The sequence below is a fragment of the Myotis lucifugus genome, unplaced genomic scaffold (genome assembly GCF_000147115.1).
Source record: "Myotis lucifugus unplaced genomic scaffold, Myoluc2.0 scaffold_176, whole genome shotgun sequence".
In the NCBI taxonomy this organism is placed as follows: domain Eukaryota; kingdom Metazoa; phylum Chordata; class Mammalia; order Chiroptera; family Vespertilionidae; genus Myotis; species Myotis lucifugus.
Window position 1 is genome coordinate 1,158,771 of NW_005871224.1, and position 26,487 is coordinate 1,185,257.

The 26,487-nt window shown below is 37.1% G+C and overlaps 1 protein-coding gene across 1 annotated transcript in view; it reads left to right on the top strand.

Moving 5' to 3' along the window:
• ATF7IP2 (activating transcription factor 7 interacting protein 2) overlaps positions 1–26,487 on the top strand; it is a 107,939-nt gene that overhangs the window by 36,856 nt on the left and 44,596 nt on the right. Inside the window, exons 2-5 of the mRNA XM_023760238.1 lie at positions 18,603–19,435; positions 20,959–21,083; positions 25,144–25,278; positions 26,385–26,483. Of these exons, the coding sequence (XP_023616006.1) occupies positions 18,613–19,435; positions 20,959–21,083; positions 25,144–25,278; positions 26,385–26,483 (1,182 nt within the window). The 5' untranslated portion in view covers positions 18,603–18,612. The remainder of the gene's footprint in view (positions 1–18,602; positions 19,436–20,958; positions 21,084–25,143; positions 25,279–26,384; positions 26,484–26,487) is intronic.

Here is a 26,487-nt window from a genome sequence, read left to right on the forward strand (position 1 = left end):
AGGGGGTTTAAAATGGCCAATGGAAAAAAGGGGGTGTTGCAAGGGACATGCTCCCCGGGCCCAAACTGAAATTTACAACTAAAATTCGAGAAAAAATCTGCAGGAATATCCACTGAAAAACTCAATGGGGAGAACCCTAATTACTGAGAATTGAACGTGGGGACTTTAGGGACTTTTTAGGAGGAGTGGAAATCCGAAAGTGTTGGCAGGGCTGCTATGACAGCAACTAAATTTCTGGAAAATAATTTCACCTGTATGGGGTTGCCCCGGGAAATTTTGGGGTCTAATCCCCAAGCGGGGCCCCCCCAGCAGGGGGCCCCAGAACTGAGATTGGTAAATTTATAACATGCCTTTGAAAAGCAGCAGGGTTGTTTTTTTCCAGGGATGGAAGCCGGGAAATTTAGGCCCCCGCTTAAAGGCCCAACACCCAAAAATCCCTGGGCACCCCCTCTTTTTTTTTTTTCCCAGAAGGGGGTCAAAGTGAACTAGAGCTGTGGGACCAGAACCTAGTTTTGGGGGCTCTGGGGATACACAGCTTAGAATGCAAACACCCAGTTACCTGGGCTGGGTCTTTTCCTCTTGCTGGGGGGGATTTTTTTCAAGCAGATAATTTTTTTGCAGGTAATTTTGCTCGGGGCGGGGGGGGGGGGGGCTAGGGGGTGGGGAAGGGCAAACAGTTGACCCACCCTATTGGAAAAATGCCTTGACCCACAGTGTGGAGTTTCTGAGGCCCAATAAGACTCCGAGAATAACATTTAGCATCTGGGCAGAAGCAATTGCCCCACCGTGTTGGGAAAACTGGCCAAACCTATGGGCAGTTACCTGAATCCAGTTTGCGGCAGAGGCGGTCTCTGGAGACTTTGAGTCTTTATCTGACCTAATTAGTCATGTATAGCGTTTGACACTGTCCTTTCTGCACTAGAGATTTAGAGACGTAGTTGGTCTACCTCATACATAGTCACAAACACAAATAGGCAACCAAAATGAGGAGACGAAGAAACAACCCCCAAAGGATAGAACAAGATTATTCTCCAGAAGAACAGATAAATGAAATGGAGATAAGAAATTTATCTCTTACAGAGTTCACAATAATGATGGAAAGATGCCCAACAGTATGAGAAAAGATACAGTAACTATGAAAACATAAATAAATAACATAGCACAAGTTAAGAACACATTGGAAGGAATACATAGGAGATTAGGGGAAGCTGAGGAGTGAATCAGTGAATCAGAAGACAGGGTAGAAAAAAATCACTCAGAGAAACAAAAAGATAAATCAATTAAAAAACAGGAGGACAGCTTGTCTACAAGCGGCCCACCTCACAAAAACAAACAAACAACAAAACAAAACACATACAGGATGAGAGTGAAGGGATGGGGAAAAATTTTCCATGGAAATGGAAAAGAAAAATAGCTAGAGTAGCAATAGAACTCATATCTGACAAATGTACTTCAAAATGAAAGTCATCACAATAGACAACAAAGGTCACTACATAATACTAAAGGGATCCATCCAACAAGAGGATATAACTCCGGTAAACATGTATGCACCCAATATAGGAGCACCTAAATATATTAAATAAACAAAACTTCTAGGGGACTTTAACGGAGAGATTAACAACAATGCAGTCATAGTAGGGGACTTCAATACCCCTCTGACTTCACTAGATCTTCCAGACAAAAACTTGACAAGGAAACAGTGAATCTAAAGCACACACTGGATCAACTGGATTTAATTGACATTTATAGACCATTTCACCCCAACGCAGCAGAACATACATACATTCTTCTCAAGTGCACACGGATCGTTCACAAAGATAGACCACATGTTAGGACACAAAACAAGTTGCTACAAGTTCAAGAAGATTGAAATCATATCAAGCATCTTCTCAGATCACAGCACAACGAAATTAGAAATCAACTACAGTAAAAACCCCTCAAAACATTCAAACACATGGAAGCAAAATAGCATCTTATTAAACAATGAATGGATTACCAACGAGATCAAGAAAGAAGTAAAAACCTTCCTGGAATCAAGTGAAAATGAACACATACAACCTAAAATCTCAGGGACACAGCAAAATCAGTCCTGAGCAGGAAGTTCATAGCATTACAGGCCTACTTCAAAAAACAAGAAAAGTTAATAAAGTATGTAACACTACAACTTAAAGAAATAGAGAACAATAAGAAAAGCCCAGAATAAGTAAAAGGAAGGAGATAATAAAAATTAAAGCAGAAGTAAATAACATGGAGACTAAAAAAATAATACAGAATATCAATGAAACTAAGAGCTGCTTCTTTGAAAGGATAAACAAGATTGATGAGCCTTTAGCCAGACCCATCAAGAAACAAAGAGGATTCCCCAAATTAATAAAATCAGAAAGGAAAGTGGAGAAGTAACCAATGACACCACAGAAATTAAAGCATTGTAAGAAAATACCATGAACAACTATATGCCAACAAGCTGGACAGTGGATGAAATGGACAGATTCTTGGAAAAGAATCTCAAAATTGAGTCAGAGATCAATGGGGGGGGGGGGGGAGGGAGGACATATGTAATACCTTTAGCAATAAAGATTTAAAAATAAACTGAAAAACAACCACCAAAAAACCATGTAGTAGAAAACTGTACACTTTACTAAAAAAGTCAGGTTAAGCTGTCTGTAGGTTACATGTGTCATTTATCATTTGTGGGGAGCCGCTATAGGGTTAAACCTCGGACTGACCTGTTGGCAAAGTCACAAACAAGTCCCAGCTTAGAGGGCACAGTCCTCTTAAGCATAATTAGGCTTGACCTTATAACGCTCCCTAGATTTTACCTGGGAAGCTAATGGGCTGAGGGAAGTGCAAGAAGAACAAAAACAAGTGCAACTCACAAGAACAGTGTAAACAAGTGAAACTCACAAGAACAGTGTAACTTTGGTAACCACTACCTTGTTTACCTCTGACTATAAAAAATAAAGGCTCAGCTTGCCTCAGGATCTTTGTGGCCTCAGCAAGGCACAGGAAGATCCACGGAGACAGAAGAGAGCTAGAGAGTTCTGAATGCTGTCTCTGTGTAAGACATTCTTCGCCGACTCTGTCCACACCTTTGGGAACCCCTGGACCGCTGGGGCTGGACCCCAGCAATCATTAAACTATAATTTACAAATACCAATAAAAGTATAAACTTAAAATTTTAAAATACAGATTACTTGAGGATGGGGAGAGAGGGAGGAGGGCATGGAATGGAGAAACATAACATAAATGGACATTACTGGTAGTATTTTGTTGATGGTTCAAAGATACTTAGTATTTTTAGTAGAATATTATACTTTATGATTAATGTATTTTGCGTGTTTTTTATGTGCATCAAATGTAAAGGCATGTTTACCCCAATATTATAATGTTGGTGTAAACATGCCTTTACATTCCTAGTTTGGGTTTTTTTCCAAAGGCCCTAAGAAGGACCAGAGCAATATGTTCAAGTAAGATATTTTAACTGTAGTTATTTAAGACTGCTGTCTCTCTTCATCTTGATTTCTCCTTATTTTATTACCACCTGACAGCACAGTGGTTTCAGGCATTTTGTGATTAGATATATATTTATTACAAGTTTAATAAGATACAATGATGGCTCACAATCCCAGGTGATTATTACCTTATCAACCTGATTGTGATAGGAATGTAGTCTACACTGCCTGACACCTGAAATACATGCATAGTGAAGAAGTAAGGATTGAGGTTTATGAAACCAAAAATACTGGGGTGGTAAACCAATTATCTGACATTTAAAATTGTATGTAGAGAATTTAGTTCTCATAGATTTCCAGTGAAAACAGAACTTTTGTTAGAAATATACTCACTAACAACATATTCAATTAAAAATTAACCGTATTTTTTTCCATTTTGTCAGGTATTGTACCTTCAAACTAAAATACTTTTTATGTTTATAGGGCACAAAGTTGTAGCAGTACCAACAAGAAGTATGTCTTGAGGTAAAACAAATGTTTTCTACATCCAAATTACCAATTTAAAAAATCATACATGCCAGAGGAAAGACTTGGTTTATTCATTGTCTATTTCACAAATATTTCAAAAATTGTATTTATGAAGAAGCCATCTAATATGCAGTGATATAGGAAAAATAGAATTGTAAATTGTATCAGGCCCTTAACTAACATGTTCTTTATTTTGTTAGATAACTTGTCTTTCATGTGTCATAATTATTTTTGTTTTGTTTATGTTATTTCTTTGAATGCCTTCTAACTTGGCAGTATTTCTTTGTTTTCTTAAAAAATTTTTTTCAATTACAGTTGACATACAATATTATATTTGTTTTAGGTGTACAATATAGTTATTATACAGTTATATAACTTACAAAGTGATCACCCTGATAGGTCTAGTACCCGTGTGACAGCACAGTGGCTTTTACAATATTAGTGACTAGATCTCCTATCCTCATGACTGTTTTTTATAACAGGCAATTTGTACTTTTTAATACCTTCACTTTTTTCACCTATCCTCCTAACCCTCCTTCTCTCTGGCAACCATCAATTTGTTCTTTGTATTAATGAGTTAATTTCTGTTTTGTTTGTTCGTATATTTTGTTTTATAGATTCCACATGTAATTCAAATTATACAGTATTTGTCTTTGCTTGTCTGACTTATTTCACTTAGCATAACATCCTCTAGGTCTGCGGTTCTCAACCTGTGGGTCGCGACCCCTTCACAGGTGTCGCCTAAGACCATCGGAAAACACATATAATTACATATTGTTTTTGTGATTAATCACTATGCTTTAATTATTTTCAATTTGTAACAATGAAATTGGGGGTCACCACAACATGAGGAACTGTATTAAAGGGTCGTGGCATTAAGAAGGTTGAGAACCACTGCTCTAGGTACATCCACATTGTAAAAAATGGTAAAACTTCCTTCTTTTTTATGGTTTAGTAATATTCCATTGTATATATGTACAACATCTTTTAATCCATTTGTCTGTTTTTTAAAAATATATTTTTATTGATTTCAGAGAGGGAGAGGGAGAGATAGATAGATAGATAGATAGATAAATGATTAGAGAGAATCATTGATCAGCTGCCTCCTGCACCACCACCACCACCACCACCACCTCCCCCCCCCCCCCCCCCCCTCCCCCGTGGTTTGAGCCTGCAACCCTGGCATGTGCCCTGATCGGGGATCAAACCATGACCTCCTGGTTCATGGATTGACACTACACCACTGAGTCACGCCAGCTGGGCTATCCTTTTATCTATTGATGGAAACTTAGATTGCTTTCATATTTTTGCTATTGTAAACAATGCTTCAGTGCATATATTGTTTAGAATTATTCACATATTAAGGAAGTTGCACATTTTTCATATGTAGATTAACCATCTATATGTTCTCTTTGAAAAAATCTCTTTGGGTGCTCTGCATATTTTTAATTGTAGTGTTTGGTTCTTTTCAGTGTTAAAATTTTATGAGTTCCTTATATATTTTGGATATTAGCTTCTTATTGAGTATATCATGGGCAAATACCTTCTCCTATTTAGTAGGTTGCCTTTTAGTTTTGTTCATAGTTTTATTCACTGTGCAAAACTTTAGTTTGATGTAGTCCAATTGGTTTATTTTTCTTTAGTTTCCCTTGCCTGAGCAGATGTTTCCAAAAAATATTATTAAGAGCAATGTCAAAGAATTTACTGCCTGTGTTTCCTTTCCAAGAGTTTTATGGTTTCAGGTCTTACACTAAGTAGTTAATCCATTTTTAGTTTATCTTTTTACATGATGTAAGAAAGTGATCCAGTTTCATTATTTTGCATATATCTGTCCAGGTTTCCTAATACTATTTATTGAAGAGACTGTTTTTACCCCTTGTATATTCTTGCCTCCTTTGTAATAGAATAATTGGCCATATTGGTTTGTTACTGGCCTATTCAGGTGTTTTGATTCTTCCTGATTTAATTTTGGGAGACTGTATTTTTCTAGGAATTTGTCTATTTCATCTACATTGTCCAGCTTGTTGGCATATAGTAGTTCATAGTATTTTCTTACAATCCTTTGTATTTCTGTGGTGTCAGTGGTTACTTCTCCACTTTTGTTTCCAATTTTATTTATTTGGGTCCTCTGTCTTTGTTTCTTGATGAGTCTAGCTAATGGTTTATCAATTTTGTTTATCCTTTCAAAGAACCACCTCTTAGTTTCATTGATTTTTTTGTATTATTTTTTTAGACTCTGTTATTTATTTCTGCTCTAACCTTTATTATTTCCTTCCTTCTGCTTACTCTGTGCTTTTGTTATAGTTCTCTTTCTAGTTCTTTAAGTTGTAGTGTTAGATAGTTTCTTATTAACTTTTCTTGTTTTTTGAGGTATGCCTGTAGTGTTACAGAAAAACCGGAGAAAAACCAAGCAACGATCTGAGAGTTTGGAGTTACACTTTATTCACCGTGGTGGGCTCAGAGAAAATGAATTCAAATTCTAAGCAGAGCTACAAGCAGAACTTCCCTTTTTATGAAAGAGCCAGCCCTTTGTTCGCTTAGTGGTTATCTTGTTGGTGGCCTTGAAAACTACACAGTTCTATCCAATTAAAAAATGCACCTGGCATGGCATTGGGCGTATCTGGTCTCTGGCCTACAAGGTCAGACAGCTAAGTTTATCTTCCTCATTATTCAAGCAGGCTAAAGCGGGCTAGAAAGCAAACTTATTTTTTCAGCATAAGAGGCCGTCTAAAGAATAGCAGAGAATTCCAAACAGTAGTTTTACAGAATAGGGGTTTGCCTTCTCAGTAGTGCTATGAACTTCCCACTCAGGACTGCTTTGCTGTGTCCCTGAGATTTTAGGTTGTTGTGTATTCATTTTCACTTGATTCCAGGAAGGTTTTTATTTCTTTCTTGATCTCGTTGGTAACCCATTCATTGTTTAATAAGATGCTATTTTGCCTCCATGTGTTTGAATGTTTTTGGGTGTTTTTACTGTAATTGATTTCTAATTTCGTTGCACTGTGATCTGAGAAGGTGCTTGATATGATTTCAATCTTCTTGAACTTGTGTAGCCTTGTTTTGTGTCCTAACATGTGGTCTATCTTTGTAAATGATCCATGTGCACTTGAGAAGAATGTATATTCTGCTGCATTGGGGTGAAATGTCCAATAAATCTCAATTAAATTCATCTGATCCACTGTGAACTTTAGAGTCTCTGTTTCCTTGTTAAGTTTCTGTCTGGAAGATCTATCCAGTGAAGTGAGAGGGGTGGAGGGGTGTTGAAGTCCCCTACTATGACTGTATTGTTGTCGATCTCTCCGTTAAAGTCCTCTAGAACAGTGGTCATCAACTGGTATTCCACGGACCACTGGTGGTCCATGAGGTCCGAAAGGTTGGCGACTGCTGGTTTAAGGAAACCTTTGGAGCAGCGGTCGCCAACTGGTGGTCCATGGACCACTGGTGGCCCATCAGGTCCGAGAGGTTGGCGACCACTGCTATAGAAGTTTGTTTATATATTTAGGTTCTCCTTTATTGGGTGCATATATGTTTACCAGGGTTATATCCTCTTGTTGTATCGATCCCTTTCGTATTATGTAGTGACTTTTGTTGTTTCTTGTGATGGCCTTCATTTTGAAGTGTATTTTATCAGGTATGAGTATTGCTCCTCCAGGTTTTTTTTCTTTTCCATTTGCATGGAAAATTTTTTTCCATCCCTTCACTCCCATCCTATTTGTGTCTTTTGTTTTGAGGTGGGTCTCTTTTAGACAGGATATAGTTGGGTCATGTTTTTGTATCCATATAGCTATTCTACGTCTTTTGATTGGAGCATTTAATCCATTTACATTTGGGTTATTGATAGGAACTTATTTATTGCCATTTTAGTTCTGTATGGCTAGGTTTCTCTCTCTGTTTCTTCTTCTCCTCATTACAGCAATCCCTTTAGCATTTCTTGTAATGCTAGCTTCGTGGTGATGTACTCCTTTACCTTTTTTTGTCTGGAAAGCCGTTTATTTGATTGTTTATTTTGAATGATAGCCTTCCTGGATATAGTAATCTTGGTTTCAGATCCTTGCTTTCCATTGCCTTGAGTACTTCATGCCATTCCCTTCTGGTCTGTAGAGATTCTGATGAGAAATCAGGTGTCAGCCTTATGGGAACTCCTTTGTAGGTAACAGTTTGTTTTTGTCTAGCTGCCTTTAAGATTCTTCCTTTGTCTTTTTTTGGTATTTCAGTTATGATGTGTCTGGGCATGGGCCTGTTTGGGTTCTTCTTGTTTAGGGTTCTCTGTACCTCCTGCACTTGTGTGACTTTTTCCTTTAACAGATTAGGGAAATATTCTGCCATTATTTCTTCAAACACCTTCTCTATGCCTTTCTCCTTTCTGCCTCTTCTGGCACACTTGGCTATTCTAATATTGTTACGTTTCACATTGTTCCACAGCTCCCTTAAGCTGTTCTCCTGTCTTTTAATTGTTTTGTTTTTTTTGGTTCTCTGATTGAGTGATATTTTCAACGCTGTCTTCTGATTCACTGATTCAATCCTCAGCTTCTCATAATCGGCTCTGTATTCCTTCCAACTTTCTGTATTTGTGTTATGTCATTCTTTATCTCAGACTGTTCTTTTTTCATAGTTACTATATCTTTTTTCATGCTGTTGAGCATTTTTTCCATCATTACTCTGACCTCTGATTGAGATAAATTTCTTATCTCTGCTTCATTTATCTCTTCTTCTTGAGAATTCTCTATTTCCTTCATTTGGGAGTTGTTTCTTTGTCTCATTTTGGCTTTCTGTTTGGGTTTGACTATGTATTAGGTCAGTGATGGCGAACCTATGACACGTGTGTCAGAGATGACACGCGAACTCATTTTTTTTTGGTTGATTTTTCTTTGTTAAATGGCATTTATTTTTTTTTTTATTCTTTTTTTAAAAAAAAATATTATAATAAGTATTACAAAGGGTATTACATATGTGTCCTTCCCCCACCCCCCTGTTAAATGGCATTTAAATATATAAAATAGCCCTAGCCGGTATGGTTCAGTGGATAGAGCGTCGGCCTGCGGACTCAAGGGTCCCAGGTTCGATTCCGGTCAAGGGCATGTACCTTGGTTGTGGGCACATCCCCAGTAGGGGGTGTGCAGGAGGCAGCTGACCGATGTTTCTCTCTCATCGATGTTTCTAACTCTCTATCCCTCTCCCTTCCTTTCTGTAAAAAAATCAATAAAATATATTTAAAAAAAAAAATATATATATATATAAAATAAATATCAGAAGTATAAGTCTTTGTTTTACTATGGTTGCAAATATCAAAAAATTTCTATATGTGACATGGCACCAGAGTTAAGTTAGGATTTTTCAAAATGCTGACACGCTGAGCTCAAAAGGTTCGCCATCACTGTATTAGGTAGATCCTCTACACCTCTCAATCTCTAGTGCATGACAGTGTAAAAGCTGTTTCTAATTAGATCTGCCATAGACTCAAAGCCGCCAGAGACCACCTCTGCCTACAGACTGATAGGATTCCAACTTGAATTGCCCCCCAGGCAATCATCTTCTGGTGTTGGGAGAGGTTTTTTTTATAGGGTGGGGGCAGTTGTTTCTGCCTGGAGGCTAATTGTTATTTTAATCCCTTAAGTGGCATCAGGCAAGGTATTTTCCAATAGGGTGTGTCAACTGTCTTACCTCCAGGCAAGGCAGATGTCTATTTGGGAAAGATGTCCTCTGCTGCCTGAGTGAAGTATTTGTCCTAGGAAGCTGGTGTTTCTGTTTTCTGAGCTCTATCCCTTGGATCCCCAGTCCTGGCTTCTGCTCTCACAGCTCCAGTCTGCTTCAACCCTCCCTCTATCGGAGCACAAGGTGGGTGGATCCACAGGGAGTTTAGTGCATTGGCCCTTTAAGAGGGTGCCTGAATTTTCAGTTGTTACTCCCTGGCAGACAGCACCCCACTGCTTTTCACAGCCAGATGTTATGTGGGTACCCTTCTCAGTTTTGGTGCTCTGTGCTGGGGGGCCCAGCTTGGGGATTAGATCCCAGAGTTCTCAGTGGCAACCCCCCACAGCTGAGATATCTCACTGGGTGCCTGACCAACCCTTTCGTGCCTCTGCCCCTCCTTCCAGTCTCTATGTGGTCTCCACTTTCAGTCCTTGGGTATCAGGGTTCTCTCCTGTGAGTTTTCTGTTGATTATTCAGGAAGTTTTTCTATATTTTAGTTGTAATACCACTTTGTTCCTGGGAGCAAGTTTGTGCAGCATCCACTTACTCTGCCGCCATTTTTAATCTTCCTGGCCATATAGGTTGAGATTTACTTCTGTATTCTCTATTCTGTTGCAATGATCTCTGTGTCTTTTTTTATGCCAGCACCATGCTGTTTTGATTACTATAGTCTTGTGGTATAGTTTGATATCAGGTAGTGTGATACCTCCAGCATTGTTCTCCTTTCTCAAGATTGCTTTGGCTATTCAAGATCTTTTGTGATTGCTTACAGATGTTAGGATTATTCTAATTCTGTGAAAAAGCCATTTGAATTTTGATAGGAATTGCTTTGGGTAGTATGGACATCTTAATCTTTCTACCCATGAACATGGCATACCATTCCATTTATTGTTGTCTTCAGTTGTTTTCTTCAATGTCTTATAGGTTTTTTGAAGTACAAGTCTTTACCACTTTGGTTATATTTATTCTTATTGATGCAGTTATAAGTGGAGTTGTTTTCTTAATTTTTCTTTCTGATGGTTCCTTAACTGCTATACTAAAATGCAACTGATATGTGAATATTAATTTTGTACCCTGCTACTTTACTGAATCCAGATATTGGCTTTTTGGTGGAGTCTTTAGTTTTTTATATATATGTAGTATACTGTCATCTGAAAATGTAAATTTTCTTCTTTCTTTCCAATTTGGATGCCTTTTATTTCCTTTTCTTGTCTGATTGCTGTTACTAGGACTTCCAAGACCATTTAAATAAAAGTGGTAAAAGTGGACATCTTTTTTTTGATGAGTCTGATGTTAGCTGTGGTTTGTCATATATGGCCTTTATTATATTGATGTATGTTCACTCTTTGCTGAGAGTTTTTATCTTAAATGAATGCTGATTTTGAAATGTGTTTCCACATCTATTGATAGCATCATATAATTTTTATTCTTGATTTTGTTTATGTGGTGTATTACATTATTCAACTTGCAGACATTGGACAAGCCTTAAATACTGGGAATGAATTCCACCTGATCATGATATATGATCCTTTTAATATACATATTGCTAAATTTGGTTTGCTCATATTCTTTATAGAATTTTTCCATCTATCCTCATCAGGGATATAGCATATATGTATTTTGGAATGTCTTTGGTTTTGGAATAAAATGAGTTAGGCAGCCTTCCCTCCTTTTCCGTTATTTTGAAATAGTTTGAGAAAGGTAAGTGTTAATTTTTCTTTGAATGTTTGGTAAAAGTTACCTGTGAAGCCAGGTTCAGGACTTTTGTTTGTTGCGAACTTTTTTATTATTAATTCAATTTCTTTAGTATTTATTGATCTGCTCCGATTTTCTCTTTCTTCTTTATACAGTCTAAGATTATATTTTTCTAGGAATCTATCCATTTCTTCCATGTTGTCCAGTTTGTTGGCATATACTTGTTCAGAGTACTTTCTTATAATCTTTTGTATTTCTATAGTGACAGTTATCACCTCTCCTTTTCTTTTTTTTTCTTCTTTTAAATTTTTTTTAAAAAAAATATATTTTATTGGTTTTTTACAGAGAGGAAGGGAGAGAGATAGAGAGTTAGAAACATCGATCAGCTGCCTCCTACTGGGGATGTGCCCTCAACCCAGGTACATGCCCTTGATTGGAATCGAACCTGGGACCTTTCAGTCCGCAGGCCAACGCGCTATCCACTGAGCCAAACCGGTTTCGGCTCTCCTTTTCTGATTTTACTTGGTTCCTCTCTTTTTCTTGATGAGTCTGGTTAAAGGCTTATCAATTTGGGTTCTTTTCAGAGAACCAGCTTTTTATTAATTTAATCTTTTGTAATCATTTTAGACTTTATTTTATTTGTTTTCACTGATATTTATTATTTCCTTCTTTTTACTCACTTTGGGCTTTGTTTTTCTAATTCCTTTAGGTGTAAGGTTAGGTGGTTTATTTATTTTTCTTGTTTCTTTTCTTTTTAAAAAATATATTTTATTGATTTTTTACAGAGAGGAAGGGAAAGGGATAGAGAGTTAGAAACATCCATGAGAGAGAAACATGGATCAGCTGCCTCCTGCACACCCCCTACTGGGGATGTGCCCTCAACCAAGGTACATGCCCTTGCCCGGAATTGAACCTGGGACTCTTCAGTCCACAGGCCTACACTCTAGCCACTGAGCCAAACTGGTCAGGACGTATTTTTCTTGTTTCTTGAGGTAAGACTGTATTGCTGTGAATTTCCCTTTTGGAACCACTTTGGCTGTTTCTGATAGATTTGGGGTCATTGTGTTTTCATTATCGTTTGTCTCAAAATATCTTCTGATTTCTTTCTTGATCTTGTTATTAACCCATTTATTACTTAGTGTCATGTTATTTAGCCTCCGTGTGTCTGTGTGTTTTTCAGTTTTCTTCATGTAATTGATTTCTAGTTTCATACCCTTGTGGTCAGAGAAGATGCTTGATATGATTTTAACCTTCTTAAATGTATTGACTTGTTTTGTGGCCTCACATATGGTGTATCCTAGAAAATGTTTTGTGTACACTTGAAAAGAATGTATATTTGCCCTGACCTAGTAGCTCAGTTAGTTAGAGCATGGTCCTGATATGCCTAGGTTGTGGGTTTGATCCCCGGTCAGGGCACATACAAGTATCAACCAAAGAATACATAAATAAGTGGAACAATAAATCTGTTTCTCTGTCTCTCTGTCTCCCTCTTTCTCTCCCCCCACCCCGCCTTTGTCTCTCTCCCTTTCTCACTCAAATAAACAAATAAAAATTTTTTAAATATATTTTTATTGATTTCATAGAGGAAGGAAGAGGGAGAGATAGAAACATCAATGATGAGAGAGAATCATCGATTGGCTTCCTTCTGCATGGCCCCCACTGGGGATCATGCCCGCAACCCAGACATGTACCCTTGACTGGAATCGAACCCTGGACCCTTCAGTCCGCAGGCCGACGCTCTATCCACCGAGCCAAACGGGCTAGTGCACAAATAAAATTTTTAAGAAAAAGAAAAGAACATATATTCTGCTGTTTGGGCAAGTCCTAAAAATATCAATTGAGTCCATCTGGTTTAATGTATCATTTAAGGCCACTGTTCATCAGTCTATCCCTTTATATCCACCAATATTTGCTTTATATATTTAGGTGCTACATTGGATTTATAGATGTTTACAAGAGTTATATTCTTTTGTTGGATTGACCCCTTTCTCATTATGAAATGTCCTTTGTCTCTTATTACAGCCCTTATTTTAAAGTCTAGCTTATCTAAGTATTGCTACCTCAGCTATTTTTGTTATTTCATTTGCATGAAATAACTTTTTTCATCCCTTTACCTTCAGTCTGTGTGTCTTTTGATATGAAGTGGGTCTCTTGTAGGTAGCTTATGTACAGGATTTGTTTTTTTATCCATTCAGCCACACTATGGTTTTTTTAAAGGAGCATTTAGTTCATTTACACTTAAAGGAATTATTTATTGGTGTGTAGTTATTGCAGTTTTATTCATTGCTTTCTGATTGTTTTTGTAGTTTTCATTTCTTACTCTCTTTCTCACTTCCCTTGTCTGTTGATGATTAACAGTGTTGCATTTGGATTCCTCTCTCTTCATTTTTTGTTTATCTTGTGTTTTGGTTTGTGGTACCATGTAGCTCACATATACCAAGTTGTTGACAGCAGTCTATTTTAAGCTGCTTGTCACTTAAGTTTTAACATTCTAAAGTTACCCCTTCATTTGTATTTTTTTCTCATTTTTTCTTTTGTGCATGTGTTTGTGGGTGTCCCTTAATTTATTGTAATTATACATGATCGTTCTATTTTTGCCTTGTAAGCTTTGTATTAGCTTTATATTTGTTTGATCCATTGTGTTTACTAAATGTTTTCCTTTGTCAGTGAGAACTTTTTTATTTGCTATATTTTCTTATTCATACTTTTGATCTTTTGTTGTTTACTTAATGAAATCCCTATAATGTTTCTTGTAATTCTGGTGATGAATTCCTTTAGCGTTTTCTTATAGTAACTAGCTCTTCTTCGATTCTAAATGATAGCTTTGCTGGGTAGAGTTATATTGGTTGTAGAACCTTGGTTTTCATCACTGTTACTATTTTGTGCCATTCCTTCGTGGCTTCCATAGTTTCTTTTGAAAATAGCTGATTATCTTATGGAAGCTCTTTTGTTCATAACTGACTTCTTTTCTCTTTTATGATTATCTCTTTGCTTTTAACCTTTGACATTTTAATTATGATGTGTGCTGGGACTCTTCGGGTTCATCTTATTTGGGACTCTGCACTTCCTGAACTTGTATGTCTGTTTCCTTCTGCATGTTAGAGAAGTTTTCAGTCAGTCATGTTTTTTTTTCCTTCAAATAGGTTTTCAAATCCCTTGCTCACTCTCTCTTCTCCTTCAGGTACCCTTATGATGTGAATGTGGGTATGCTTGATGTTGTCCCAGAATGCCCTTTAAACTATCTTCATTTTTTTTTCTTTTAGCTATTCTGATTAGGTGTTTCCACTTCCGTGTCTTCTTGATCCTGTTTCATCTAATCTGCTGTTGATTCTCTCCAATATATTCATTTCATTTAATGTATTCATCACGGCCCCCACTGGGGATCATTTTCTGACTGCCCCCCTTCCTCCCAGCCTATGGTTTCTAAGGTTTCGCTGAGTTTATCTGTTCTTCCCCTAAGTTCAATGAGCATTCTTATAGCCAGTGTTTTGAACTCTGTATCCAGCAGATTGCCTGTCTCCATTTCATTTAGTTCTTTTTCTGGAATTTTGCCCTCCTCTTTCATTTGGGACATGTCTCCTCATTTTGGCTGACTCACTGTGATTTTTTTTTCTGTTTATTAGGTAGATCTGCTACATCTCCTAGTCTTGGCAGAATGGCCTTATGTAGTAGGTGACCTGTGAGGCCCATTGGCACAGTCTCCCTATTCCCCTTAGCTGGGTGCACAAGGGGTATGTATCCCTTGTGTGGGTTGTGTGTGCCTCCTGTTGTAGTTGAGTCACGATTGTTTTTGGTATATCAGTGGGTTTAATTGACCAGTGGGCTACCTGGCTTTGAGGGTTGTTTATGACTACAGTGGATAAGTAGTTGTGTGTGGGCTGACCCCTCCTCCCCCAGAAGGAAAGTCACATTAACAGAGTCCTCCTGCCAGCCATTCTGCCCTTTGGATGTGTCATTTGTGGAGCTGGTTGAATGGTGCTCTTGTGTGTTATCAAGCTGGCAACCAGTTGTGTTGTTTCTGGAGCCTCTTGGGAGGGCACAGGTAGGGGCCACATGCTGGGAGTCATCTGCAGTTGGCTTCTTGTGCTGGGCCTAGAGGCTCTTGAGAGAAGCTATGCTGTGAACTGAGGCTGGCTGCTACTTGTGCCAATCTTGGGATGCTTTGGTGTGGGCACCACAATGTGAGCTGAAGCCACCTGTCACTTGTGTTGGGTTTCTGGCTGATTAATTGAAGCTATATTACAAGTCAACACTGGTTGCAACTTTATAATAGACTTGGAGCCACCTGGTGGTGTTGTAATGTACCCCATGAATCACACAAAGGACGACCCAAGAAGTCAAATTAAGAAGTCTTTTATTTGTGTGTGTGTGTGTGTGTGGGTATTAGCTCTCCAAATCTCGCAGCTCTGAGTGACTACAGTACTGAGCTTATAAAGACAAAAAAACCATATCCTGCTAGACGTTGGAATGTAGAGCTATCTTGTGAAAGCAAATTGTACAGAAGCAAACTGAGCAAAGTTAGTTATCTCTAAAAGTTAGTTATAGTTTTAGTTTTTGGAGCCATTGAGTCAAGGGACAACATTCCCGGAGCCACTGAATCAATGGAAAAGCAATTAAAGCAATTTTTGCAGTTCTGGTCCTCAGGCACAGGAAAATAACCCTTGTAAAGCCATAATGTGGGCTGGCAACATAATGGGGTAATTTATGTGAGTTTCCAGGTCTCATTCTGGAAATGGAGGTTTAACTACCCTATTGTTTAAGCAAGCAAATGTTTACAGTAGCCAGAATAACAGGGTTAAAATTTATACAGCAGTTTTTACCTGAGATGAATGTTACTATGCTTCATTGCTTCAATGGAAGTCACAATGCATGTTGAGAGCAGTCACCACTTGTGCCAGCCTTGGGGCTACTTAGCAAGAAGTACAGGGCATGATTAGTCCAACTGCTTCTGTTTGTAGTTTGTGGGCTTTTCAATAAAGTCCACAGCATAATGCTACTTGCGTGGAAGCCCCTGGAAACAGCTCGTTTTGGGTGGGTAAGGTGGGTGGGACTGCATCTCAAGGAATCACCAGAGCTGGGCAAACATTGTTAGCCAGGTTAATGGAGAGCTCAGCTTTGGTACCTGTGTGGGGCTGCCAGTTTTGTGAGATTAAGACTGAACAAAGAACAGTGGTGCCTGCCAGCACTTCCATCCCCGGAGAGAACTGCCTTGACCCCTGACCTTCAAGCCCTTGTTCTGAAACCAGTCAGTTCAGCTCCTCTATGTATGTCCCTGGCGCTCTTTGTGCTGCTGCCCCTTGGCTGGAGCGCAGAGAGATTGAGTTTGTGAGTGAGCAAGTAAGTTTGTGAGGGGGCGAATTCTTGCAGTGGGGAAAAGGGGGGTTTCACTCGAGGAATTCCTGGGACTCATTATGGACACTCCTCTTCCCATCACTTTTGCCCTGGGCTGGTGAGCCAGGTGAGAGGCTGGCACCCCTCACTCTTCTGGGGGAACTTTAAAGCTGAGATAATCCTCTGATTTTTAATACCTACACCGTTATTGTGGGACCTGCCCCTACCACATCCCTGTCCCTTCTACCAGTCTCATTGTGGCATCTTTATATTTTTTAGTTCTAGGACTTCCATTCAGCTAGTCTTCAGGTGGTTCTCAATAATGGTTGTTGAATAAGTTAGTTGTAATTTTGATGAGATAATGGGAGGAGGCAAACACAGCATTTAGCTCCTACCATCTTAACTGGAAGTACTGCAGTATTCCTTTTTTTTTTTCTATTTAAACAATAATTTTATTGTTTGAGTACATAGATAAATTTATGCCACTTGGGCAGAGTCTGTGAATGTCTTCTATGTCTAGTAGCAGGGGAGGATTTGTTTGGTCTTATAATATTAAGCCAACCAGTGAATTCGGCTATTGATCAAAATTGGACAGAATTTACAAAAAGGATCAGAATCCTTTTTTAAAAAAAATTATGCTTTTTAATTAATTTTTTATATGTTCCTCAAGATGCTTTTGAACAGCAATAGTTTTCTTAATTAATAGTAGAGATGCTCAAGAACATCAGGAGCGAATCCTTTTGACTTAAGAATTCTCAAGATTGTATTGCCTGTCACTTATGTAACACTATTTTCTCAAGATCACACTGATTTGTGTTGAGTCAGCCCCTTCTTGGCCAGTTTGTAGATCTGCTGTTTCACATTGTCACAGGTCAACTTCAGCCAGGTGGGGATGATGCAGTGGCAGGGCAAAGCTGACTAGGACAAGCCTTTACTTGGGAGCATGCATGCAACCCATCATGGCAACAGACAAGCAGCAAAAAAAGAGCAATATTTCTTTCTTTTAGACCAGTTACTTACCCACCGTTCAGATAGAAGTTGATGTGGACACTGAGATAAATACTAAAATATTTCTCTGCTATGTGGTAGATTTTCCTTAAATTATGAGAAACAATCAATAATTAAGTATTATAGCCCCAGAGCTGGCTTGGATCAGTGGATAGAGCGTCAGCCTGCAGACTGAGGAGTCCCAGGTTCGATTCTGGCCAAGGGCACATGCCTGGGTTGCGGGCTTGATCCCCAGTAGGGGGGGGTGCAGGAGGCAGCCGATCAATGATTCTCTCTCATCATTGATGTTTCTGTCTCTCTCCTTCTCCCTTCCTCTCTGAATCAGTAAAGAAATATATTTTAAAAAATAATTAAGTATTATAAAACCTAAATTGGCTTTCTTATTATAACTGGCATCATGTTGTGTATCTTAGTGCTCATTTCATATTCATGCCTATTGGGAATTACTCCTGCAGTACCATTTATTTTGAAAATTTGAATGTTAGGAAAGCTTTTAAAAAGTGCCACTGTGTGTAGAAAATGGAATGTTCTATGTAAAACATTGTTTTCTGTGTTTATGAACAATTGCAACTTAATCTTAGATTATCTAACGTATGGCCTGCTTAGATGATTTAAACCAGAAGTTAATGGTTATAGCAGTAAAGTGATATAAAAAGTGGCCAGGTAAATGATCAGGTTTAGTAACAAGTAGAGGCTTACTAGCACTATAAATTTTGAATTTATACAGTTTAAATTTATAGAAAGGAATTGAAATTATTTGTACATTTTAGTAAATGTGGATTTTCAATAAAAATAACTAAATGAAGAGATAGTCTCAACATTGTTTTAATATTGTAAATAGATGTTAGCTTTTGTCTGCTGGAGAAATGTTTTTAAATATGGTATCTTAAATTCTAGGATATGAAAGATGGCAAGTCCAGACAGAAGTAAACGGAAGATATTAAAAGCCAAAAAAACAATGCCTGCCAGTTGCCGGAAACAAATAGAGATCCTCCATAAGTCAAAGAATGTTGAAGCACTGAAAACAGCAGCAATTGGGAATAATGTGTCAAGTGATAATCAGAATTCAAGTGTTGTCATAAATAACAAATGTAGAGATTCTGAAAATGATGTTTCCTCATTGGACTCTAATAAAAATTCAGCATGCTCACAAAAAAGTGAAGTATCTTCTCAGAATTCAATAAAACCACTAGAAATTGATTTGGAAACAAGATCGCAATCCACTGAAGAACAAGCTGTATGCCCTTACCAAAAGCCAAGTAAACCAATAGAATCTCCCAGGAATCTGTCTACACAAGAGGCAAAAGATTCACAAAACACTTCTGAAAACTGTAACAAGGCAAATGTAATAAGATCCTGTTTTGAACAACAGGAAGAGGATTGTAATCTGAAATCCACTAGTAACCAACAGAGTGTATTGAGTAGTATAGTTCAAATGTCAAATTCTGCAGTAATCAATACCTTGGATAAAAGAGTTTCCCATTTAGAAACAAACTCCAATTCTGCATCGCATGATAAAAGGCAAAATGACATTTTGATTTTAAGTTCAGACAACCATTTTGTGCCTGTTGATAAAATTCCTACAGCAGTAAATTCAGTCATTTATAGTAACTGTACTGCTGACAGTTTGAAAAGTGAAGACTCCTATAGAACCTATCATTCTATCATTTCAAATGGTGAAAATACAGAATCAACATGGCTGTCATCACTTGACACAGATAGTAATAACAGTAAGTGTATACTTGTATTATCTTCTGGGGAAATCAAAATAATCACTGTCTTTTGGTGGGTTTTATAGTCTCAGATATAGAAACAGTAGAGTACGTACCCCGTGGGGCAAAAGTACAGATGTTTGGAAAATAATACCATAATTAATAAGTAATTATACAGGAATAAGCTATTTTGTGTACTCACAACGATAAACCTATTTTAGCCACACCCTGTATAGACAGGGGAAAGGTAAACAATGACAAATATTTCAGAGGATCTTGTTTCTGAACCATTCTTGGTGGGGAGGGGAAATGGTACCCTCTATATCCAAAGGCAGTAAATTCTGTCAAGAAATCAGTCACTTTTTCTTGAGAGCACAAAAAACCAAAAGGTGGTTTATAGCATTTGCTTGGTTTATTTCATCTACATATTTTCTTATTTTGAAGTTTTACTTATTAGATTAGGAGACTAATTGAAAGAGAGTGGATTTTTAAATTGTTGGTGAACTCATTTTTTTTTTCATAGAATTGACCTGTAAATCATGTGCCAAGTATATGCGCATATACATACATACGTGTGTGTGCGTGTGTGTGTGTGTGTGTGTGTGTGTGTGTGTGTGTGTGTAGAGCAGTGATGGCGAACCTTTTGAGCTCGGCATGGCAGCATTTTGAAAAACCCTAACTTAACTCTGGTGCTGTGTCACATATAGAAATTTTTTGATATTTGCAACCATGGTAAAACAAAGATTTATATTTTTGATATTTATTTTATATATTTAAATGCCATTTAATAAAGAAAAATCAACCAAAAAAATGAGTTCGCGTGTCACCTCTGACACGCGTGTCATAGGTTCGCCATCACTGGTGTAGAGTGAGAGAGAAATGTGCCAAGTATATGCACATATACATACATACTTAATGTATGTGTATGTGTGTGTGTGTGTGTGTGTGTGTGTGTGTGTGTGGAGAGAGAGAGAGAAATGCATTAAATAATTAACCAATGAAGTTCTAGGGTTAGAAAATCATTAAAATAGCTAAAGTATATTTCATTCAAAGTAGGATGTTTGTGTAGCTTAATGAAATACAAGAAAAAGCTGATTTTATAGGATAAATTTTGTGTAGGCTTCAGAGTGATCATTTAACAAGATGAATTTAAAATTGCTTAAAAATAGGATCACCTATTAAAAATATGTAGGACTGCCTAAGTAACTGTTTATAGAAATATTCTAACTACTTAAGTAACTAAGTAGAAAATTAAATGCTATAATTTATTCCATTTTTTCAGTATTAAATAGATACTAAACGTATATTAAGTAGGATTGAAGGGAAAATGCATCTGAGACCACAACCCTACCTATGATATTCATTTTAAAAAATAAATTAGGTTGTTGCAATTTTTTATACAATTGCATTTTCTAAAAAAATGCTGTCAATGGTCACATTTTAGTTTTTCCATTTGCTGAGAGGGTCTAGAAATTAGAGAATTGCCCTGTTTCTTTCATTAGAAGGAGTATTTTTATCTCTGATCTTTCCATTTCCCCAAGGCCATAATCATAAGAAGAGGATGTTTTCAGAAAACAAAGAAAATGTTAAGCGCCTGAAAACTTCAGAGCAAATTAATGAAAATTTTTGTGTAGCTCTGGAAAAGCAAACAGCATTGCTGGAACAGGTAAAATATTGGGGCTTAAATATTTGCTTCAGAAACTTCTACTTTTGATTAGTAAAATATGGTAAAAGTTGTCCTGGCTAGTTGGATGAGTGTCATCCTATACACCAAAAGGTCACTGGTTAGATTCCTGTTCTAGGTTCATGCCCAGATTTCAGGTTTGATCCTCGGTAAGGATGCTTATGGGAGGCAGCCAGTCAATGTTTCTCTCTTACATTGATGTTTCTCTCCCTTTCTCCTTCCCTCCCTCTCTCTCTCTCCCTCTCCCATTCTCTCTAAAATCAATAAAACCATAAAAAAAAATAAAAAGGAATAGTTGCCCTGGCAGGTTTTGCTCAGTGGTAAAGAGAATTAGCCCTAGCACCAAAGGGTCACAGGTTTGATTCCCAACCCAGTTGAGCAGGAGATGTCTGCCTGCCTGTCTGTCTGTCTGTCTGTCTCCCTCCCTCCCTCCCTCCCTTCCACTCTCTCTAAAAAATCTATGGGAAAAGTATCCTCGGGTGAGGATTTTAAAAAATGTTAAGTTACTTGATCTCCACAATGACTTAGTACAGATGACTTTCACTTGATGCAAAGCTGTATATGAAAAATGAATTAGCAGATGGAGGTATTAGGGGAAGATAATTATTTACATTACCAGGATATCTCTAGTTACTTGAGAATGATCCTATGCAGAGTGACCCTAGATAGAGTGCTCTGGTAGAAAGAGTATGGGATTTTCAGTAATTATTGCATTCAAATCTCTTTGTGAGTCATATACCCCAGGGACTTGAGCTTTGCTGAAAAATCTATTTTGTACTGGTAATGAGGTTCTTTGGTCTGTATTTGTAGCTATTTGTAGAAATTATCACAATTGCTCACTATTTCAGACAACCTAAAGTTCATTGCATAGTCCTGTTACATTCAGGTTTACTTGCCCTAATTTCCAAGTTTACATAGGTATGCTGTATTATCTGACATTTTGCTTTATAGTATCATTAAACACATGTTTTGCTTTCATTTTTGCCCAATTTCATCTCATTGTATTACAGTTTCCATACATGTCTGATCAACTGAGTTTAAGAAACTTCAGTTTTAGTAGGTCCTGTTTTGATTACCATATTTTGTAATTTTACTGTATTTACCACTAGAATGCCACAACTAAAAGACATTAAGTAGTAAATGAATGCCTGTCAGCTGTAATGGAACAAAAATGTCCTGATTCAAACCATTCTGCTTACTGTATCCAAAACAAAAACACTACTGGTTTTTAAAAACAGGCCATTACAATTATGTAGTTTCATATTATACGAATGTATATTCATATAATACCTGGAAGCCTTTTTGAAAGATGAATGCTGAACCAGCTTAATAGATGAGTCAACAGTTTTTCCCTTTTTATCTCTTGTTTTCTTCCAGGAAGACCAAAAGAGACACTAATAAAAAATATGTAAATATTCTATTGTTTGCAGGAAAAGGGTACCAGAATTATGGTAACCATGGATGCAGTTTAAGAAAATGTTGAAAAATATTATAGCTGTGTCTTTTTTTTTTCTGTACCCTGCCCCCCCCCCCAAGCTGTGTCTTATTCCCAGTGATTAGTAACTGAATTCAGAAATAAGGTCTGATATGGATATATAAAGATGAAATTTAATGTGTGAACGTTTTAATTTCACTGGCATGGAAAAATCAGGGTTTTCCTTCACTCTTATCTGTTTCACAAAATAGTTGGTCCAAGCTGACACAGAAAATAGTCCTTCCCAATGACATTTAGGGAATGCAGTCTATTTTATCTTCTCACCCATCCCCCCACCCGGAAGTTTATTGCACATTCCCCAAAGACAACTTGGGTTTAAGCTAATTCCTATCTTTTTACCTACCTCTAAATAGCTGAGCTAGCTTACTCTCACTTGATGTTTTGATTCCTGTTCAAACAGTAAACTTTCTAAACCACATCTGTTTTTCTTCCTTGAATCCCACCGGACTAGGGTCTCCCGTTCATAGGTTGTTCTTTCCTATGGGAGAATTCTGGGGCTGCTGACTCTTCTTTTGAGGTTTCATAAGGATCTTGGCTTAATTGGTGCCAATTAAATTATTGAAGTAGAGGAGTTTTTTTTCTAAAATCCAAGTTAGTCACTCCATCCACCATCTTAGATAGTTGAGGCACATTGGAGATACAATTGCCAATCTTTGTTCAATCTTTAGGCTATTTTGTCTGCAATCTGAAAATTGTATCTAGGACTTCCATCTGATTTTATAATTTTAACACAGTGCCATTGGCAGAAGACATTCATAAAGTATTTGTTGGAGGTTATTGTGTCTGTCCTCTACATGAGGAACAACACCATTAAATGAGAACAAATGTCCAATCTAAGAGGAATCTACCAGTTGGTGGATATTTAGTCCAAAATAATCAAGTTATCAGAGTCTGCTTCCATCTGAATCACCAGGAATACTTGTTTAAATTGTGGTTTCTTTTTTTTTTTTAATTTTTTTATTGTTGTTGTTAATCCTCATCCAAGGATATTTTTCCATTGATTTTTAGGGAGTGGAAGAGAGAGGGAAAGACAGAGAGAGACATCAATGTGTGAGAAACACATCAATTGGTTGCCTCCTGCTCGAGCCCTGACCAGGGCCTGGGCTAGGGAGGAGCCTACAACCAAGGAAACGTGCCCTTGACCAGAATCGAACCCAGGACCCTTTGGTCCATAGGCCAATGCTCTATCCACTGAGCCAAACCAACTAGGGCTAAATTATGGTTTCTTAAGCTCACTAATAGTTGAAGACTTCTTTTAGGCTACTCTTTTCTCAAACTAACAGTCCCCTTTCCAAGAAATTCTATTTGGTGAATCCAGGGGAGAGCCTGGGAATTTGTGACTTTTTAATCCTGAGGATATGTTTCTCATTGATTTTTGAGAGATAGTAACGTCGATGTGAGAGAGAAACATTGATCAATTGCCTCCTATAAGTGCCCCAACTGGGAATCAAATCATAGATCAACCAATGCAGATATGTGCTTTGACTGGGAATCAAACCCACAACCTTTTTTTAGTGTACGGGAGAGCTCTACCCAATTGAGCCAGCCATCCAGCCAGGGCAAGAATTTGTGACTTTTAATAAGTATCCCCTGTAATTCTTCCTCACCAGGAAGTTTGACAAACACTGTGGCATTTGCTTGTTAGCAAAATGTTATTCCCATATTCAGAACACTGAGATATTTCTCCAAGGTTATGAACTTCACTTATTGACCCCAGCCAGTGAACTTGCAAGCGTGCAGTAATCCATAATAACCACATGAGTGACAGGTAATGGCTGTCAGTAAAAATAGTATTGGTATGTGTTTCTGAGTATTTTACATAACACATATTTTAAGCACTTATTGAATCAAATATTTAAAAGTTGTGAAAATATTAATGACAATCATATCTAATAATGTTGAGAAACTTTTGAAGAAATATTAATGAAGCATTACAGAAGAAATCAAGTAGAAAATAGTGTTGAAGAGTAAGAACAATTGAAAATGAGAAGGAAAAACCTTAGAAATAATCAAATACTGAATTACATCCAGGTGATATCAGTATAAAAGAGTTTAGCATACAAACTTTTAAGTTCCATTTTGAGCACCAAGAACAAGATATTAGGGTAAAGTTGTAAATATTACTATTAAATACTTTAAATGTATTAATGCAGGTTTTGTTATTAAGAGAGACTACCTAACTTTGTTATAAAAGTTGTGTATATGACCATACACATTGAGCAAATAACTACATATGACTGTTCATGGCAGGGTCAAGGATCAAACTTTCATAACCTGCTCCATCTCTACTACAGACCAACCAGCCATTTTCATTGGGCTCTGATTTCAGATAAGTGGAGTTCCTTTTTATGGAATAGTAGGTTTAAGTTGTATGTTCTATTGAATTTGATACTCAACCTTTAAAAAACTTACTGGTCTATAAATGTAAACATAATAATATAAAGTATACTTTATTGGTTACAGAAAATAGCAAAGCTTTTTAAGAAGTAAAAAAAATTGCTTTTAAATTTGAAACAGGGTATTTTGGTTTTTATTTTAAAATTCTAGGTCAAACATTTGATTCAACAGGAGATCTATAGTATACATTACAAACTATTTGATAACAAACTAAAAGAATTGACTGAACGCATTGGGAAGACACAGTGCAGGAATAAACATGAAGCAATAGCTGATGAACTCTTCGTAAGTTTCTAATTTCCCTTGATTTCCTTTGAGTCCTTTTAAAAAGTAGAATTTGGTGATGTTTTATATGTTAGGGAAGGAAAACAATATAGGCAGACCCAAATATGATCTCTGGCCACAAACCTGATGTATGAGATTTCCATAGGTTAAGAATTCATTATATCTTAGCAGTATTGGCCCTTGTCATGTACTTTTAGAAATAGCAGCTATTCTGATATTGACAGGCTTAATACATAGGCAATTTCTTTTAATTCAAAATACAAGGTGTCCCCCCAAAATGTGTGTTTTAATAAACACACTATAAAGGCAGTGTTTATTAAAATACATTTCATTTTCAAAATGTAATAGGATCTATAGCAGCTGTTAAAGTGTGTATACATTTTGGGGGGTACCCTATATAGTCTGTATTAGAGCTTGTGGAACCAGTTTCAAGGGTTTTTTTTCTTTCAATCTTCAGTATACACTCACTTGCTGATTGGTGTTTCTACCAACATTAATTTTATTATGGACTAATTTGAAGTTTGGCATTTTTATTTTCCATTCTAGAATATTATACCAGCATCAAACATGATGTTTTTAATTGAGTTCACATTGGCTTATAACATTATATGTTTCAGGTGTACAATAGTATGTAATCCAGTATCTATACATTGTAGCATCCTTACCACCAAAAATCTAGTTCCCATCCATCATTATACCTTTGACCCCTTTTACTCATTTCAACCTCTCCAACCCCACTTCCCTTCTCATAACCACCAATCTGTTGCTAAGAGTTTGTTTTTGTTTTATTTGTTTGAGTAAAATACCATTTTGCCCTTTTCTGTTGATTCACTTCACTAAGTTCATCCATGTCACAAGTAGCAATATTTCCTTTTTTTATAAACTGAGTAGTATTCCATTGTATATGTACCAAATCTTTTATCCATTCATCAGTCAGAGGATGCATCAGATGTGATTTAAATATTTGGCTTGTCTAAGAATTTCTCACTTATTTGGGTGGATAAATAAGTCTAAGAAAAGTACTTTGGCAAATTGTTTTCACTCCATCTCTATATGATATGTTTTTTAGTACTCTGGTTTTATATTTATCTGTTTTTTTCTTCTAGGCAAAAATAGCACAACTTCAAAGACGTATTAAAAAAGTATTGTTATCTGAAAGGAATTGTTTGGAACCAAACATGTCATCCAGTAATACATCCTTTAAGGTTG